Source organism: Adiantum capillus-veneris, unplaced genomic scaffold (assembly GCF_014529385.1).
Source record: "Adiantum capillus-veneris isolate H3 unplaced genomic scaffold, ASM1452938v2 Hic_scaffold_286, whole genome shotgun sequence".
Classification (NCBI taxonomy): domain Eukaryota; kingdom Viridiplantae; phylum Streptophyta; class Polypodiopsida; order Polypodiales; family Pteridaceae; genus Adiantum; species Adiantum capillus-veneris.
The window spans coordinates 30,700-50,253 of NW_028221410.1; the positions used below are offsets into that span (position 1 = coordinate 30,700).

At 41.5% G+C, this 19,554-nt stretch overlaps 1 protein-coding gene and 1 pseudogene across 1 annotated transcript; one reads left to right on the top strand and one right to left on the bottom strand.

Annotated features, from left to right (window-relative positions):
* The first annotated feature begins 9,591 nt into the window (after positions 1–9,591).
* LOC147417287 (uncharacterized) lies at positions 9,592–10,653 on the top strand (annotated as a pseudogene).
* A 1,109-nt stretch (positions 10,654–11,762) lies between these two features.
* On the bottom strand, positions 11,763–12,710 carry LOC147417288 (uncharacterized). The gene is made up of 2 exons (XM_086507732.1): positions 12,327–12,710; positions 11,763–12,245 (listed from the first exon to the last, which is right to left on the bottom strand). The coding sequence occupies exons 1-2, from the start codon at positions 12,693–12,695 to the stop codon at positions 11,763–11,765; spliced, it is 852 nt and encodes a 283-aa protein (XP_086363858.1). The 5' UTR covers positions 12,696–12,710.
* Positions 12,711–19,554: the final 6,844 nt, after the last annotated feature.

Sequence of the window (19,554 nt, forward strand, 5' to 3'; positions counted from 1 at the left end):
TCAGATTTTGGTGCATTGGTCAAGCCAAAAGGAATGAAAATATATTCGTAAAGACCAAACGTAGTGAAAAATGCGGTCTTTACAATGTCTTGATCAACTATCCTTATTTGATGATAGCCACTTTTTAGGTCAATCCTACTGAAGTAGGCCCGGACCCTTGTAGCTTATCAAATAGGTATTCTACTCTTGGAATTGGAAACCTATTCTTGATAGTGATCCTATTGTAGACATGTAGTAGTGTTAGTGTCTATACGTGCTTCACCAGGGGCACTTTTCTCCCACTGGGTTTTTCCCTTTGGACATCTGGTGTGAAAGGACACCTTATCTCTTAGGGTTTCATATAAGCTTTGTAGCTCTGAGTTTGAAGATACACTATTATTCTAATACAGAGAGATAGACTACAAAGATCTCGTACACAAGCTCTGTGTCTTCTCCTTCTCCATCTTCTTCCTACTCTGAGTTGCTGTCTTCCTTCTGTTTCCTGTTTCATCATCTTCAACAATTGGTATCAGAGCAAGGTGATTTCCAGAGCCTCTACTTGCGTTTTCGCATCCGTGCGCGTAATCGCAGTTTTCAGGCAATTTTCGGAAAATTTGCTCGTGGGAGCATCCTCGACGTTCCGGGAGTATTCTGAGCAGGTGACCTACAGTTTTACCCCCCTTTCGAAGTCGTTCGAGCTCTCAAAATTTTGTTCTAAGCAGCATAGCAGAAGTTACTTTTCGGAGGCGTTTAGGTCAAGAGGGTGTGCTTTTTGATAGATTTTCTTCAGGTAAACAGTTCTTTTGGGAAGCAGCTTGTCTTAGCTTTGTGCTGAGATTTTGTGTAGAGTTTTGTTTGGATTGGAGAGGAGATTTGTGAATCTCTTGGAGGTTCTTTTGATCTCTTGTGTGCATCCACAGTATGGCTCAATCTACGGAGAAAGAGATTTTTGGTGCGTTTACATCCGAAGACAAATTGGATGGTACCAACTATTCTCTTTGGTCTTTTATGGCCAAAAATGTTTTGGTTGATAAAGGATTGTGGGATTATGTATCTGGAGATGAAGTTCGTCCAGGTAGCATTGCACCTGCCACGCCTGGTCGTGGTGCAGCTGTTGGTGCAGGACCCTCACAAGTCACTCCAGAGCAAAAGAGATGGGATACTAAAGATGCACAGGCTATTGCTGTGATTGCCTTAACCATAAAGAGGACAATCACACCACATATCAGATCTTGCAGAACTTCTGAGGATGCTTGGAACACTCTGCAAGCTATGTTTGGAGGAAGAAACGCTGCCAGAATAGAGTTTTTGAAGAAACAACTTGACAAAATACAGATGGACGAAGGTGGCGATATTGTCGAGCATCTTACAAAAATCAGGGATCTTAAAGAGCAATTGCTTAGCATTGATGAAGTGATTTCAGAGAAGGACTTGGTTTCCAAAACACTCAATTCACTACCACCATCTTATTTGACTTTTCAGACTTCTTTGACTCTGTCTTTGCGAGCTAATCCTGAGCCTCTTCATTTTGAAGAGTTAGTGGCTTTGCTATTGCAGGAGGATCAATCACGTAAGAACAAGTCTTTACAGGTGGATGGTATGGATCATGCTCTTGTTGTACAGAACAAAAACAAGGGTAAAGAGAGTGCTCATTACTCCAAGTCTAGTGCAGGACAATCTTCAGAGAAGTCTAAAGGTGATTCCGACAAGTCCAAGAAGAAAGGTAAATGTCACTACTGCAAGAAACCTAGTCACTACATTAGTGAGTGTAAAAAGAGAATTGCTAAAGAAAAGAAGAAAGAGTCAAGTTTGTTTGTTTCAGCTTCTGGTGATTCTTCTACAGCTAAAGAAGAGTCTGCAAACTTTGTGCAGGATTCTTATGCTTTCGTAGTATGTTCAGAATTTTCTGCTTACAGTGTTGATAAGACACAAATGATTTGGTACTTTGATAGTGGTGCATCCAGGCATATTACTTCAAGGAAGGATTTGTTTTGTTCATTGGATGCAGCTCCAACAGGAAAGAAGGTGACTTGTGCAAATAATGCTTCTTATCCAATCAAAGGCGTTGGTAAGATTTTGATTACCATTTCAGATGGTTCAGATTTATGCTTGCCAGATGTCTTATATGTTCCAGGGATCAAGAAGAATTTGTTGTCTGTATTCTCTCTTGCAAAAAATGGTCTTTGGGTCATTTTTGAGGATGACAGATGTGTTGTACGAGATCGAGAGAATGGTTATTCTCTTATCACTACAGGTACGCTGGAAAATGGACTATTTGTGCTAGATCGTTATGAAAAGCAGATTCAGCTATGTATTGCAGAAACAAAGACTCAGGCAATGCAGGATGCTGAGTTGTGGCATGCTAGATTCGGGCATGTTAGTTATGGAAGTTTGATGACTTTACAACGTCATAATATGGTGCATGATTTGTCTTTATTGGAGATGCCACCAAGACATGTATGTGAAGGTTGCGTTCTTGGAAAGATGCACATATTTGCATTTTCGCAGGATGGTTCAGTTAGAGTGACACGAAAGTTGCAGCTTGTACACAGTGATGTATGTGGTCCTATGAGGACGCCATCTATAGGAAACAGCCTTTATTTTGTGACCTTCATTGATGATGTTTCCAGGTTTTGTTGGGTGTATCCACTCAAAGTAAAGTCAGACGTGTTTGCAGTTTTTCAACATTATGTCGCCATGGTTGAAAATGAAACAGGTTGCAAAGTACAGACTCTTCGTACCGCTCGAGGAGGTGATACATGCCAGGTGCATTTAAGGATTTTTTGGAAAAGAAAGGCATTAAACGCCAATGCACTATGCCATACACACCACAACAGAATGGTGTTGCAGAAAGGAAGAACAGGTCTTTAATGGAGACGGCTAGATGTATGCTCAAGGCTAAGAGTTTGCCTCATAAGCTATGGATGGAGGCAATTTCTTGTGCAGCACATGTTTTGAACAGGTGTCCTACTCGTGCCTTGAAGACCATTACTCCATATGAAGCTTGGTATGACAGAAAACCTTCAGTCAGTTATCTTCGTGTTTTTGGTTGTCTTGCTTATGCTCACATCCCTCAGCAGTTACGTGGGAAGCTTGATGATAAGGCAATCAAATGTATGTTTGTGGGGTACAGTAGTGGAAGTAAAGGTTATAGACTTTACAATCCTGCTACAATCAAGATTTTTGAATGTCGTGATGTAATTTTTGCAGAAACTACTGCTCAACCTATGGTTGCTTTTGATGTACCTCATATGCAGACACATGATGTATTTGAAGTTTTGCTTCCTTCTTTTGTGGAGAATCAAGCATCACAACAGGTTGATAATCTTGATCAATCTTTTGATCAGCATGTGACACCTCATGATGTAGAGGAAATTGTGCGTGAAGAGCAAGAAGTTCTCAGGGAAGAAAGAACCTTGCCTAAATGGGTTTAGAAAACTTTGCAGGATAGCAAGTTGGATGCACCGTTGCCACGAAAAACACGTGTTGGTACTACTTTTGGCAGAGAGCAAGTAGATTTGGCTTGCTTTAGCACTCTTTGTGATGCAGATGAGCCTGATTCATTTGAACAAGCTTTAGAGTGTGTTCAGTGGAAAGATGCTATGCAGCAAGAAATTGATTCTATTCATAAGATCATACATGGGATCTAGTGGACTTGCCTACAGGTAAAAAGCCTATTGGTACAAAGTGGGTTTTTAAGGTAAAAAGGAAACAAGATGGTACTGTTGACAGGTACAAATCAAGGCTTGTGGCAAAAGGCTATGCGCAACAGAAAGGCATAGATTATGATGAAACCTTTGCTCCTACTTCTCGTGCGTCCATAGTTAGATCACTAGTTGCAATTGCTGCTCATCATGGTTGGAAAGTGCATCAGTTGGATATCAAAACTGCTTTTTTGAATGGTGATTTGCAGGAAGAAGTTTATGTAAGTCAACCAAGTGGTTTTGTTGTAAAAGGTCAAGAGCAAAAGGTATGTAGATTGCGTAAAGCTTTGTATGGTCTCAAACAGGCTCCAAGAGCATGGTATGAGAAGATACATACTTATTTGATTGGCCAGGGATTTCAGAATAGTTTAACAGAAAGTACTTTGTATGTCAAAAAGAGAGATGGAGTTCTCATTATGCTAACACTTTATATGGATGATATGCTTCTTACAGGCAATAGTGCAGATGAAATTGAAGCGTTTAAAGATGCTTTGAGAAAAACCTTTGAGATGTCTGATCTTGGTTTTCTACATTATTACTTGGGTATTCAGTTTGTGCAATCAGAGGATGGCATATACATGCTGCAGGCAAAATATTTGCATAAAATTTTGGACAAGTTTGGTATGCAAAATTGTAAGACAATCTCTACACCCGTAGAAACTGGATCAAAGTTGAGCATGCATGATGCTGGAGAACCTTTTGATGTATATACTTATGCAGCAGCCGTTGGTTGCTTGATATATTTGGCAGGCAACACTCATCCAGACATTCAATTTGGGGTTTCACAAGCAAGCAGATTTATGCACAGCCCAGGTATGTATCATTGGCAGGCTGTGAAGCGCATGCTTCGTTACCTTTCAGGTACCCCTAATCTTGCCATGTTCTTTCCAAGGGGGGATATGTATGGAAAGCACAATTCTATGTAGCTTCTTGGTTACAGCGATTCAGATTGGGCTGGTGATTTTGACACACGACATTCCACAAGTGGCAATTGTTTTTTCTTGGGAAATGCATGTATATATTGGCTAAGCAAGAAGCAACCCACAGTGGCTACATCAACTTGTGAAGCTGAGTACAGGGCAGCTTTCACGGCAACAGTTGATTGTGTATGGATACGCAGGTTATTGGAAGATCTTTGTGAGTGTCAACAGGCACCCACTACCATTTTCACTGACAGTCAGAGTGCTATGGCAGTTGCAAGGAATCCAGTATTTCATGCAAGAACAAAGAACATAGAGGTTCACTACCACTATGTCAAAGAAAGGCTACATGCAGGGGAGATCACACTAACTTACTGTCCTACACAGGATAACATTGCAGATCTATTTACGAAGGCATTATCACGAGAAAATTTTGAAGCTTTCCGAAAATCTTTGGGCTTACTCTCATACACATGATGATCTGCTACCTTGTACGGATTCACACTATCACTACAGGGGGATTTGTAGACATGTAGTAGTGTTAGTGTGTATACGCGCTTCACCAGGGGCTCTTTTCTCCCACTGGGTTTTTCCCTTTGGACATCTGGTGTGAAAGGACACCTTATCTCTTAGGGTTTCATATAAGCTTTGTAGCTCTGAGTTTGTAGATACACTATTATTCTAATACAGAGATCTCATACACAAGCTCTGTGTCTTCTCCTTCTCCATCTTCTTCCTACTCTGAGTTGCTGTCTTCCTTCTGTTTCCTGTTTCATCATCTTCAACACCTATTTAGTGCTCTATAGTCAACACACATACGATATGTGCCATCTTTCTTTTGCACTAATAGCATAGGTGAGCAAAATGGAGATAAGCTAGGCCTAACCATGCCCTTGTCTACTAACTCACGCACTTGCCGCATAATCTCCTATTGTTGAGCTTGAGTAACTCTATAAGGAGGTTTATTAGGTGGTGAATTTTCTGGAAGAAGTTCAATTCCATGGTCATCATTGCCTTGTTTAGGAGGTAGTTCACAATGGATGTCGTCAATAAAGACATCTTGAAACCCCTTGAGAAAATTGGATAACTCTAATTCCTCGTGAGTGTTTATATTTTCTTTTGCTAAAGAATTAGGTTCATTTTGAGAATTTTTAACAAAAATCATGTACATGGAAATAGAGCTATTTATTGAAAGCTTGCGTATGTACAATGGGTACGGTGTTACCCATTTCCTTAGCATCTATGTACATATCTTTTTCCCTGAACCTAAAGTAGATTTCTCTTTCACGGAGCTTAACATTGGGAGCCATGCAATCAAACCATGGTGCCCCTAGGATTACATCATCGTGCTTGACAGGAGAGATAAAGAAATCCTCTTTATCCACATAGCTTTGTACATGTAGCCTCAATTTCCCAATTAAGGGAGTGATTGAAGCTTCTTGCCCCTTGAAAGCACCATCTGTGGGTAGGAAATCTCCCATCTCATAGGCTTGGATGCCTAGCTTGGTGGCCAACTCTGTGGATATGAAATTGTGAGTAGAACTAGAGTCAAAGAGAATAAAAGCATCATGTTCTTGTACCTTTCCCCAAGCATGGCACAGAGGAGATCCTTTGTGGTGAGCTTCCTCTTCTTGGATTTCAACCAAGGAAGCTCTAGGAGGCTCATGGCGGGTTTTCTTTTGGGGACAAGAGTGGTACACATGCCCTTGCTTGCCGCACTTGAAACAACGGTTATCCTTATGATAAAACTCAAGCTCTCCAGGACAGAGAGTTTGTTTTTACCTTTGTAAACTCCCTTCTCCTTAGCTTTTTTGGAATTTCCCTTAGGAGAATTTTGGACATTGTCCTTCCCTTAGGCTCATTGGAACCCTTGTTTTTCGTGGGCTTAGAATTTCTCTTAGCCCCTGTTTGGGAATTGATTTGACAAGCCACCATAGTATGGTGTATAACCGCAAATATGGTGCGTGGCCTTTGGGAGTTGACATATTTTGCCATTTCTTCAAGTAATCCTGCACAAAATTGTTGCTTTTGCTCTCCAAAATCTAACTTTTTGAAGACAGTGTCTTTGAGATGTAGGTCCCAAAACTTGTCTACATATTTGTGAATGGATTCATAGGGAGAGAGCTTCAAGCTTTGCCATTCGGTGAGTACTTTGTCTTTGGCATCAGTGGCCAAAAACTGCTTCATAATGGAAGCTCTTAAAGCTTTCCATGTTTGTGGAGCTTCACCATTTTCTTGTAGGCTATACCACCATTGCCTGGTGGACTTTTGAAAGTGCGTAGCTACATGGCGTAGCTTAGAGGATTCCGTGCAGCCCTCATCTCCAAACGCCGCATCCAATTGTTAAATAAAGGCCAAGACGTTGCCCGTAGCACCAAAGGTGCCAATGTAGGTAAGGAAAGAGATGCTCTTTCCTCCTTCTTTAAACTTCTTGAGCTTGGATGACCTCTTCCACGCGGCATAGGATTTCTTATGGCCTCTTCTCTTTGATGGTTCAAAAGTTGCACCATTGCTTTCTTCAAAGGATGAAGAATTCAAGGAAGATGGAGAAAAGGTTGACCTCTATCTCGCCTTTTTCTTTCCTTGATCTTCTTTGTCTGCACCATCACCTTCATAAGAGGAAGAGGATGAAGAAGATGGAGAAGAGGGTGTTCTCTTTCTCGCCTTTTTCTTCTCTCGCTTTTTGCCATCCCTCTTTGAATTATGGTGTGGAGAAGTATGTGATGGTCTTCTCCATTTTGGACGTGATGGAGAGCGTTTAGCCCACCGTCTTTGTGGAGCCATCTCCACCGAGGTGGCAGGAGACTCACTTATTTCTTGTTCCTTCGGGGCTCTTGAATTCTTCTTTGGGAAGGAGATGCATCATCAAGAAGCAAATTTTTGAGCCCTTTGTATGGATCCCCTTCTTCTTCCCGAATCGGAGAGAGGCCTCTTTTGCGAGTCTCACAAGGAGGCTTCCTAGGTACTCTCTTGTCATGGTGGGGAGCTTGGAGAATCCCATGAGCACAAAGCTACCGTTGCACTTCACTTTGGAGAGATGGATTGCCCATGGCTTGTTAAAGCCTAAAAACAAGGTAGTTAACAAGCATAGGGGCATCATTAGTAGCCTGCTCATTAGCAAAATCAAAGTTATCAACATTAATTTCAATCTCTTTACTATTGTTAGCCATTCTAACAACTTTTAGTTGTAAAATTTTTAGGTGTACTTTCACGCTTCAAGCCCTAGTTGCTAGTCCTCTTTACCCCTTTAGAAAAGCACTCAAGCTACTGTACTTATGGCGCAAATACCATTAATTGCAAGGAATAGAAGAGAGGGTCTTTCAACACCAAAATAGCATCGGCTTCTGTCAAGATTCTAACATCTCAATAGTGGTTAGCCCCGTTGGACTCCACTATTAAGACCATAGCTCTCGACGGTGATGCCCTGTTATCTACACAAAGGCAGGCGTACTGCAAGGCTAAAAAATCCCTATTCTACTTACTCAAATGCAATCAATAATACCAACCATTTATAGCTAGCTTGAGTACCTCCGTTCTTGAGCAAGAAAAGAGAAACCTTCTACTCTGATACCAATGTAACATTTAATGGCCTAGTAACTTGTGTGTAGCAGAAAATAGCATGAACATAGTGAGCATTTCATTAGAATAGATTCCTAATGAGAAAAACAAGACTGCTTGGGTGGAGAGAGCAACAAAAAACATAACACCTAGTTAGATAGCATGAACAATACTTCAAAAGAGAGAGAAAATAAGTTATTAACAACAATTGAGGACCGGATTAACATGGAGCTGGTCCCCCCTCCAAAGGCTTTGTATTATGTTTCTCCCATCAAGAGAGACATTTTACAATACAATTCTTTGTGTTCCTTCAATAAAGCTAGTACAATGAAGATGGAAAGCTTGAAGCACTAAGAAAACACTTACAAAACACATCAATTCCTTCACGGATTATACTTAGATGTATATCTTTGAAGATCGTGCCTAGAAGAGAAGGAGATAGATGTCATGAAGTCAAGCTTTATAGGTGGCAATAAAATGAATTTTGCGGCAAAAGATAAGAAAAGCGGGAAATCAAAAGTTAAACATAAGCTTTGATTGTGTTTTCCTCACGAAACATTTTTTTCCTTCTTTATTCTTGAAAAAGTAATCAATATCTATACCTTGTCATGATTATTTTCAAGCTTCATGGCGGTAAAATGAATTTTAAGCGCCAAAAAATAAAAAATGGAGGGAAATCAAAAGTTAAACGTAGCTTTTAATAGTGTTTTCCTTATCAACATCGATCTTCTTCCTTCTGTATTCTTGCAATGGAGAACTCTGCTCAAGATGCTTCCTCTAGTTCTCAACGCAAACGTAAATACAATCTTTATATTGATATAGGGGAAGAATACGAGACTTTACAAAAAAGAAACAAAACTCGTAATCTTACATCTGATCAGAAAACACCAGTTGAGATGTTTAGGTCATCAAAATATAGATCTATGGTGTGATGGGAGTATATATCCAATTGATCCTTGCTTATTCTCAACCCCTAGTTTTCGAAATCCAACATCTCTTTTACAATTTGCTAGAGATGGAGCAAAAGGTCTTTATGGTTACTGTTGCCATTTGTCGGAGGCATCAAACCAAGTAATTGCTTTGAATCAAAAATTGATTGAAGAAAATGTTGTTTTAATTCAAAATAATCATTTGAGCAATTGAAAAGTCAATTCTCTCACTGAGACTATATCCGAGCTGGAGAGAGATTTGAAAAAATCTCGTATAAAGAATACTGCTTTGGGATTGAGACAAAGAATATGTCGAACAGTTTCTAATATTGAAACACTGAAAGTTGGAGGTGGTGGACTTAAGAGAAGAATTAGAGCCATAAAGTAAGTAAAATATTTATTTTTGTTTCTTTTGCAAGCTTTGACAGAGTGTTTAGTTAATTTCCCTGTTTTTCTTACATACCATGCTTCGTGTGCATTGTTTGACTTTGTAGGGACACGATGCATCCTGAAAAAGAAAATATTGATCCAATAATGGCACATAAATCTTATTCCTCTTTGATTTCATCATCTATTGCTCGGGAGCTTATTGATTCTTCCAAATTCAAGAAGGTGAAACAGAATATTATTAATGAGTTTATTAATGAAGCAGAGGTGAGTACTTCAAACATACAAAAGGTCATTGATGACAATGGTACGTATAAGTAGAATGGGCTACTCACAAATCTTTAAAGAGGTGAAAAATAGATTGAAAGATAAGAAAATCTCTTCATCTGTATTGCCTACCCTGCTAATATGAAAAAGTCTAGAAGAATGCTAAACTCAAAAGTTGCAGACTTTTTGGGCCCTCCTTTACACATCGAAGGAGACTTTTCTACAAAGAAAAGAGTGGTGCTCTTCAACAAGTTCAACAATATATTTTTTGATTTGGAGAACCTTCAACAACAAATGGTCCATTTTTATCGAATTACTCCTGAAGAAGTAAACAACAAACTTATTTTTGTGATCAAGCTCGATGAATGTGCAATGCTCAAGCATAAAAAGACAGAACGTGTGACTATCACACTCATGAATCGAGCACTTACAAAACAATTTTCTGATCATACAAATTGTAGCTCAGATGAAGACAAGGAGAGAGATTTCAGTGTACAATTAGAAAATCATATTTGGTGGCTTGGATTATTTGAGGTAGAATGCTAAGTGATATTTTTCTTATCAAAACATTTTAGATTATCACACATTTAAAACCTTATGAGTGATTGTGATTGATGGTTATTGCAGGTTGATAAGGAAGACCATGATATTTTATATTGGGCTTTTCATCAAACCCAAGTACCAACAATCATTCAAAAACAAACAGCAGGAAATCTTTTACAAGTGAAGGGTGTTGGCAGTTTTTCTGTTGAGTGGCACATTGCAGGTGACCTCAAAACATTGAAATGCATGTATAACATCTCGAAGGGTGCTCTCTCAAAATCTCCTTGTTTATATTGCATGCAATCAACAGATTATTTAAATCAGCGAAGCCAATTACAGAAACCTACAAGGGATCTTGAAGATTGAAACTTCAAACCTGTTCTAAATATTCCACTATCACATGTACATGTCTGTACATTACATGCATTGTGCAGAATTGTAGAGAAAATAATTTACTTGTGTATCCAATTTGCATGGAAGCTCAAACCTGAAAAGGCATCAAAAGAGGGTATTCAAAAATTGAAGAAGTCCTTTCTAGCATTGGACTTCATGGAGGTCATGTCAAAATCACAAAATGCTCTAAAAGGTCAACAGCATCACATGAAGTTCCGACAAAACCATCAATTGGTGTGTGTTAAAGCACGAAGGTTTCTATCAAACCATGGAAAGGTCTCAAACTCAACTATTAGATTTAACTTGTGGAAGCTACTACATAATGCAGTAAAAGATCATGCTGACACAGGGGAGGCAAGGAATCGTGAAGCAGAGGTATGGATATGTTTAGATGAAATTTTTTCTATATTTGACAAAAAAAACATGGACCCAAGAGGACAACATTAAGTTAAGACTTGCACTTCAAGCTTTTGGCAAAAGCATGCAAGAAGCTTGGTCGTCTCAGAACTTAACACATTACATGGTATGTTTATTTTTCTCTTATACATGAATTGTTTTTTTATACTTTTATTTAGAGATAAATATACAATACACATGCTACTATGTAAATATTGATTTTATTCATGTGTATAACTGTAATACACTACTCTTTTACAGCATATTTTACACAACCATATTCCATGGTTTACAAAAACATATGGATGTCCTTCAATATGAAGCACACAAGGAATGGAAAAGTCACATTATCAAGCACGAGGAGCTTATTTTCGCCATACACAACATGGGGGTGGAGCTACTAGAGCTAACAGTTACAAAGAGGTTTTCTTTTGGTTTTATAGAAGGATTATTCTTCAGAAACAAAAAAAACGAGCTCTCAAAAGAAAGACGACAAGCACAAGTAATCAAAATATCGCAACAAATTCAAAGACGACAACGCTGGAAGAATTCTATCGCACAACAAAAGTTAGATTCATGGAGACTCAATAGAACCAGAGATAGTAAAGTTTGGGTTCTTAATAATCAGACAACAAAAATTAAAGTGTAAGCAGATACATGAGCTACACACTTCCACTTGATATTTTCTACATAAATTTCTCGAGTACTTGCATGTCTTCCTCTTCTTCCAAAGCTCTTTTTGATGTATTTTCTTGGTCTGGAAATCTTTCAAACTCACAGTGTCGTAGCAAATGTCTTTTTCCACCAGGTGTCAGCCTATTTGGATCTTTTGCTCCAATGGAAAGCGCATATCCTGTGTAAGTTAGATAATGTCCAACTAAAGATCCTTGGAGACCATGCGCATAGCCAAAATTTTCGATTGTAGTATTTCTTTCAAGCACAATGACTTTGTTGCTATTTGCAGGAACTTTATAGCCACCAAGATACCTTGACAATGTTTTCAAAGTAAAAATTGATATGTATGCATTAATGGAATACTTTGAATGGAATATGATAAGATGTGGACTCGCTATTTTTTCTATATAAAACTTGAAAGCAGCATCTCTACTAAAGTCAGGTTCTCTTGATCCTCCTGGTCTCTTCAAAAAGTCATCCTTGTGTGCTTGTACCTTCAAACCAAATAAAAATAGATTAATTCGTAATGACAAATAGCATAAAGAGATATACAAAAATAATTTAAGAAGACTTACACTAATGTTTTCATCATAGACTAGTTGTTTTTCATTCCAAATGTTGATCGATCCCTCGATCTTCTCTTGGTTTTGTGGGTTTTCTACAATTGGAATGGTAACTTGAGATCCTCTTGAATCAGCATCATTGTCTTTTTCATTTGGAGAGTGGGGATCCTTAATAGTTTGTTGTGCCAAGAGAAACTCCTCTTTAGTAGGTTCACAATATTCCAAAGCTTTATCAAAACATATTCTAAGAGCTTTTGCTGAGTCAAAACATGTTTCAAGTGTTTGGAATGTAGATTCTTGCTCCACAAAGTCTTTATATTTCATTGGCTCATCATCAATACCCACATTGAAATTCCATCTTTGAGCAAGAATAGCAAGCATTTCATCTTCTCTCAGATTCAAAGCTCTTTGAACATCCGTCAATAGAACATACTCACATTCATTGAGAGGAAGGTCGGAAGAATAGGTACAGGTAAGTGTTCCACAGCCTTACTCAGGCTCTCAAAGATCTTGGTGTCTAATATAATAGTTGCAAGATCAAGCTTTTCAGATTCGTGTTCCTTTGATAACATGTTGAGCTCTTCTTCAAATTCAACATCCTCATTGACCTCTCCAATGATAGCACTATTAGTCTCTTCCTCCTCAAGTTCCCCTTCATCGTCTCGAATCAAAAACAAATACACTAAGAAGCCCTCATTCCTCTTAAGGAGTCGACACTTATGCTTGCACTTTGGACAATGAAGAAGAATAAGTTTGCTATTCTCAGGAATTGCCGCATATTTTTTTTTTAGCCTTGAAGTTGCTGACGGGAAATCTTTTATAAGATCTATTGCATGGACATAAACTTCTGTAAGGTAGGTTACCTCTCTTCATTTCACCAACCGCTCATAATCTAAAGCTTGCTCCTCTAGGAAAGATGAATGAAGGATAATACTTTTGCGATATCAAGAGGAGTATTAAACATTTTTGTAGTAGATATCATAATCTTCAAGGGCTTTGCTATCATAGATTAGCTCTATAAGCAAACTCTCTGGGTCCTCTATTTCTGTCACAAAAACCAATACAAAATTCATATGCATTTTTATTTTCTTTTTTAGCCATTTTAATAGCAAAAAGTTACCTTTTTTAGTTTTCTTTTTCTCAGGCTCTTCCAAATCATCATATATACTTGAGGACTTTGCTTTGGAAATATCATCTTTGTTTTCGGACATAGCCATGGTCTGCCACACAAAAAATAAAGATATTTATTCTTTTTTCTTAGCCAATATTAAAGGCTCTACTACTCACTCCGCTTTTTAAAAATCCATTAATCTCAAGATTCCCTATTCTCTCCCCTCTCCTCGCCGAAGGTGCTCCCTCTCACCATCGCCTTCGCCCTTGCTCCCTGTCCCCACCTTGGCTGTTGTACCCACAATGTCCATGCCTGTGTTCATTTATCGGCATTCGTTACTAACAAATGGTCGTGCTTAGCATGCGACTGTGCTCCATCTCCCATTCGTGCAGCCCGCCTTGCAAGTCCGCTCATGATGTATCAAGAGCTCTCTCTCTCTCTCTCTCTCTCTCTCTCTCTCTCTCTCTCTCTCTCTCTCTCTCTCTCTCTCTCTCTCGCCTAACACAACAAGTTGCACACGAAGTTCGACCTCCTCTTCCTCAAAGCCTTCCTCGAAGAGAGTAGGTTTCTGATTCATCCCACCAGTCCCTAATTTCTTACACACATGGCACGCATGGAGAGAGAGAGAGAGAGAGAGAGAGAGAGAGACTTCCCCTCCTTCGCGCGTCGCATCTAGAAAGGTTCACCTTTGGGTTTCTTTTTCAAAAATCGTAGCACCTATCACTAGGATTTGATTAAATAGGCATGGCTGATGATGAGATGATGATTTTCAGTATGACTTGTTAATCATTTAGTTTTACTCACTCATACTCACTCACTTTTTAAGAGATTCAATTCTTATAAGATTCCCTCTCCCCGCACCGTATTTCTCCTACCCTGACCAATGCTTACCGCTATGGAAATGGAGTAGCTCGCGCAAAGAGAGAGAGAGAGAGAGAGAGAGAGAGAGAGAGAGAGGACCTTGCCACCCCGCTCAGCACCTCGCCACCTTCCCCTCACCTTTGCATGGCACTCTCTCTCTGCATCGACCCTACCAGTGCAGACCTGGTCAACAAAAGCCTCTCTCATATAATAAGCAACAATCTCCTCCCCCTCTGCGATTACGGGTCCATCATCTCTCTCTCTCTCTCTCTCTCTCCTCTCTCTCTCTCTCTCTCTTCTTCTTCTTCTTCTTCACTTCTTGGCCGTGCGCCTGTTGCCTCCTTTGGTTCTCTTCGGATTGGAATGCCACACACACACACACACACACACACACTCTCACACACAATGTTGAAATGAAGCGGGAGATGGTGTAAACACATTGCCAGCCGAGAGAGAGAGAGAGAGAGAGAGAGAGAGACCACATGGACCCAGACATTGGATTAGATCCACATTGATTGTATCAATGTGGAAGTAGGTGATACACATTTTGAAAACAAATGAGAGAAAAATCCACACAGATTCTCTCTCACACACTTTTTTTTTTTGGAAAAGACAAAAGGAGAGAACGGTTAGCCTACATGAGAACTGACAGATCTCTCTCTCTCTCTCTCTCTCTCTCTCTCTCTCTCTCTCTCGTTGTTAGCGTGCATGAGAACTGATAGATATCTCTTCAACTGTTAGCGTGCATGAGAACTGACAGATATCTCTCTCCCTCTCTCTCCTCTCTCTCGCTGTTAGCGTGCATGAGAACTGATAGATATCTCTTCAACTGTTAGTGTGCATGAGAACTGACAGATATCTCTCTCCTCTCTCTCTCTCTCTCTCTCTCTCCTCTCTCTCTCTCACACACAACACACACACACACACACACCTTCGTGGTCTGCTGCAGACAAGTTTCCTCTGATGTTCGAACGCGCCGGACGACCACCTGCGCTGCAAGACGACGACGTCGCGCTGCTGCTGTTCGGCGCTGCAAGACGATGTGACGCCGCACTGCTTGACGACCTGCTCAAGATGACGCCGCGCTACTTGACGACCTGCTCTGGACGACGACGCGCTGCAAGACGACCTGCTCCTGTTCCGGTTTGGAAGCGCCGCTGCACGCTGTGAAAAGATAAGGTAGGGTTACCTAACCCCCCCCCTACCCCCCCGCACACACACACACACCCAGAAAAAACCACATACGCAGTATCATGCTACTGTATCACATGTTCGGAACTTTGGATAGATGGTTTGTTTAGGAAGATTCTCTTCAAAATCAATTGAACAATGCCACAGACAATGATGTGGAGTTCTTTAAAATCGGCATAAAGTTTGTAGTGTATTTCCTTGACATCCTAGTGCATAGAATGTTGAGTTCTTGTTGACCGATCTGTGGAGTAGGACGCAAATCCTATCGACCCTGACTTCATTTACAGAGAGAGAGAGAGAGAGAGAGAGAGAGAGAGAGAGAGAGAGAGAGAGAGATTGAATTATCGTCCACGGAGGTCAGATATGACCTATGGGACCGGAAACAAAAACAGTACATTGTCAAATACAATCTCAGTTTAGGACTGAGGGTCCATCGAGGGGTGAACAAAAAGAAAATATAAAATGACCAAAGCCTAAGGAGGGGTAGATAAGGAGGAAGCCGGTTTGAGAGTTCGAAACTCCTGGATAATAACTTTGCCTCCTCGGTAAACTGTCCATTTTCCTACACTACGCGCCTCTTGCATCTTTTGTAGTTCTGCCTTCTTCTGCTTGAGTTGGGCGGGAGTAAGGTCTTCTGCAAACCAGATTTTAGTGTCTTTGAGAAGCCTCGATTGCTCGAGGAGTTTGATTCGGTCCGCCTTGGTCTTGAAAGTGATGATTGCATGGTTTGTGCGGTGTTCGTGTGTAAGAGAGTTGATTGTGACTGGGTCCCACTGTATCATATGGGTTGCAGATTGGATGCGGGCAAAAGACTCCTTGTTGAGATCCCCCTCACCTTGCCAGTTGCTTGGAAGCCCACCAATTCGGACGTTGAGAGCTATACTATCTTGCCGTTGTTGTTCGAGTAGCGTGGACACACGATCGTCGACCTTGTGGAGGATGACTTGTTGCACTTGATTCTTGACCGTATTGGTGAGAGAGGTCTCCACCTCTGCTTTTGTTTGGTTGATCTTGACTTCCATCTGTTCCATTGTTTCCGCCTTGGAGTTCTCTACAATGGTGAGCCTAGCCTCGATGACCACCAGTCTTTGTTTCAGCTCATCGTTCTCCTTGCTCATCGTTCTCCTTGCGGAGTTTTTCGACTTCATGTTGGAGGCGGGTCGTGGTGTCCATCTTCGGGGGTGTTGCTACAACCCCGCAAAAGTCAGCTTGCCTCGGGACGAGGCCCGTGTGGCCATGATTGCTGCAGCTCTGGTGCTTGAAAGATGTCTTTGTATTTACTAGTTGTTTGTTTCCGAGGGATGCATTCGAGCTAGAGGTGCGTTGGAGGTGTTGAAGGCATATGGGCTTGTGGGTGAACAGTGTATCAATCCTGCAGTTGAGAGAGAGAGAGAGAGAGAGAGAGAGAGAGAGAGAATAGTTTACTGATTCGAGCTGCCAGTAGACGTGTGTGTGTGTGTGTGTGTGTGTGTGTGAGAGAGAGAGAGAGAGAGAGAGAGAGAGTGGGCGAGCAGGGTATCGGACCTCAGTGGTGAGCACGACAGTCCAGCATGCGGGATTGTGGGCGAGCAGGGCCTCAAACCCTAGTGGCCAGTCTTGTTGAGGAAACAGGCCTTCGCAGGGAGGGGCATCCGACGGGCCTTCGCAGGGCAGTCGACGAGCTTGTGCAAGACATGGCTTCTGACGAGCCTGACAGATGCAGCAAGGTCCTGCTCGTGGGCCGAGCCTGACAAATGCAACGAAGCCGGGCCTTCGCGGGGCAGCCGAGCCTGACAGATGCAGCGAAGCCAAGTCGGGTCCTGCTCGTGGGGGACAGAGGCAGCGGGGCTCAGTTGGGCTGGGGCAAGGCTCTTAGCGCCCCCCCAGGGCAGCCCCTCGCCCACAGGGGAGGCTGGGGAAGGTGAAGAGAACGAAGACGAGAGACAGGTCCGCTTAGGGTTTGAGAGAGAGAGAGAGAGAGAGAGAGAGAGAGAGAGAGGAGAGAGAGAGAGAGAGGAGAGAGAGAGAGAGAGAGAGAGAGAGAGAGAGAGAGAGAGGAGAGAGAGAGAGAGAGAGAGAGAGAGAAATAAAATGAGATGTTATATCAAACGGCTTCAAAAGGCCAAAATGACTTGCGAGACCAAATTGATACAATCCATGTGGATCTAATCCAATGTCTGGGTACAAAATAAAATGAAATGAAGTAAAGTGAAAGGGTAAAACCTAAAGACTAAAACGTCATACTGAAAATCCCTGTTTAATCAAATCCTACTGTGCTTCTAGTATCTAGCTAAATCAAATCATGATGTATAAGTCTAGTGGTATTTATCCGTGTGAGAGAAAGGGAGGGTGGATCCAAGGAGTACTGGAATGGAGGCAATCTATCCACATTGAAGCCATGTGACTGAAACCATGAAGTCGATCATCTGCCCATACCAACATGTTGTGTCCCCTTGTAGCGCTAGCTGTTGGCATGACTCAAGTGCTAGGCGAGCATATATGTCTCTCGGAAAGTCCCATAAATTATGCATGAAGGAAACTGATCTAGTAAGGGCCTCAACTGGAGTCTGGGAGAGGGGGGGGGGGGGGGGGTCAGCTTGAATAATCTCATGTGGCATTGAGGCCTTAGCCTGATGGTAGAAGAGAGGCCTCTCCATACATCTCTATCCATTAGTGCTACCAAATTTTGCCCTAGGGTTCCACTGAGGGACCCCAAAATCTGAACCCCATAGAGCATAGCTCGAGCCACTAGAGTGTCAAAAATCACAACTTTGTTTGAGGTTCATGAAACTAAACCTGTCAACACATCTTCTTCAAACCTCCCAAGGCTGCATAAGCTCTCGTCAATCTAGTCTCCTCAATGAAAATGCCGGTCTACTGTCCCAAGATAGGTGTATGCATCTATCATCTCCACCATATCTTGGCCATATATAAAAGTAGGTATTGACCTCCTGACCCACTGTGGTGTGGTGTTAAACACCATGACCTTGGTTTTCCCAGGTTAACAGACAATCCACCCTCTTAGGTATAGCTTGTATACAGGAGTCTCCCACCCATCTTCTCTGTGTCTAATGGCTTTGCCATGGGAATGGGAGGCTTGCATGCACCTGTCCGTCTTCTACTTGTCACTTTCTATTGGAAAGTTTTGTTAGATGCAGCATGTCTACTTAGATGACTCAGCAACAACGTATGCAAGCTCAGGTCATTGAGAGCACAAGCAAGGACCAACGCATGCGACTCTGAGAGAGAAAGAGAGAGATCTCAACGAACACCACTGTGGGATAGTAGACAAAGAGCATCCACACGACCTCTCACAAGAAAGATGGAGCACATTCACGTGGAGTCCCTGCTTTGTCGCTCCTCTCCCCATCCTTCCCTCCTTCCAGCCTGCCTAGCACCTATTGCCTCGTCAACGGATCTCTATCCTTCAGATAGTACATGGAGAGAGAGAGAGAGAGAGAGAGAGAGAGGAGAGAGAGAGAGAGAGAGAGAGAGAGAGAGAGAGAGAGAGAGAGGAGAGAGAGAGAGAGGGAATGATCTTTACAAACTTCTCATGGACAAAGAGATAGAAATAGACCAAAATCGCATGGCAACCCACGTGTGAGAGAAAGCTCTAAAACCCCTTCGTTCTACTAAATTTAACACTAAAATCTCACCCTTTTCTTTTCCTTCCAAACACAATGAGCCTAATTTCTGAATTTTATATGGCTGGTGTCCCGTACTAGCTATATTAAGATTGCTCATAGCTCTAAGGTTCCCAGAATACCTAAGACGGAAGTGACTCAATGGCCATGGGGATTGCCTTTCCACTCACTCACATGTGGCTATGTAGAATCCGTAGCACTGGCAAGGGGTGTAGGTAGCCTTGACAGGATATGGTGATCACAAGATAGTGGGCATATAGCTCAGAGAAACGGAGGAGCTATAGGTGGAGAGAACTGGGATATTGTGCTCACAAGTCTCGTTGTTGTGCTGAAAAGATGCCTCAAATTTCACATTTTCTCAAAAAAATGTGCCCACATACTCGCTGGGTCTTCTAAGCACTTGCAATATGCAATAGTCTATGCTCTTCTCATCTCCAATTTTTCTTCTATGCCT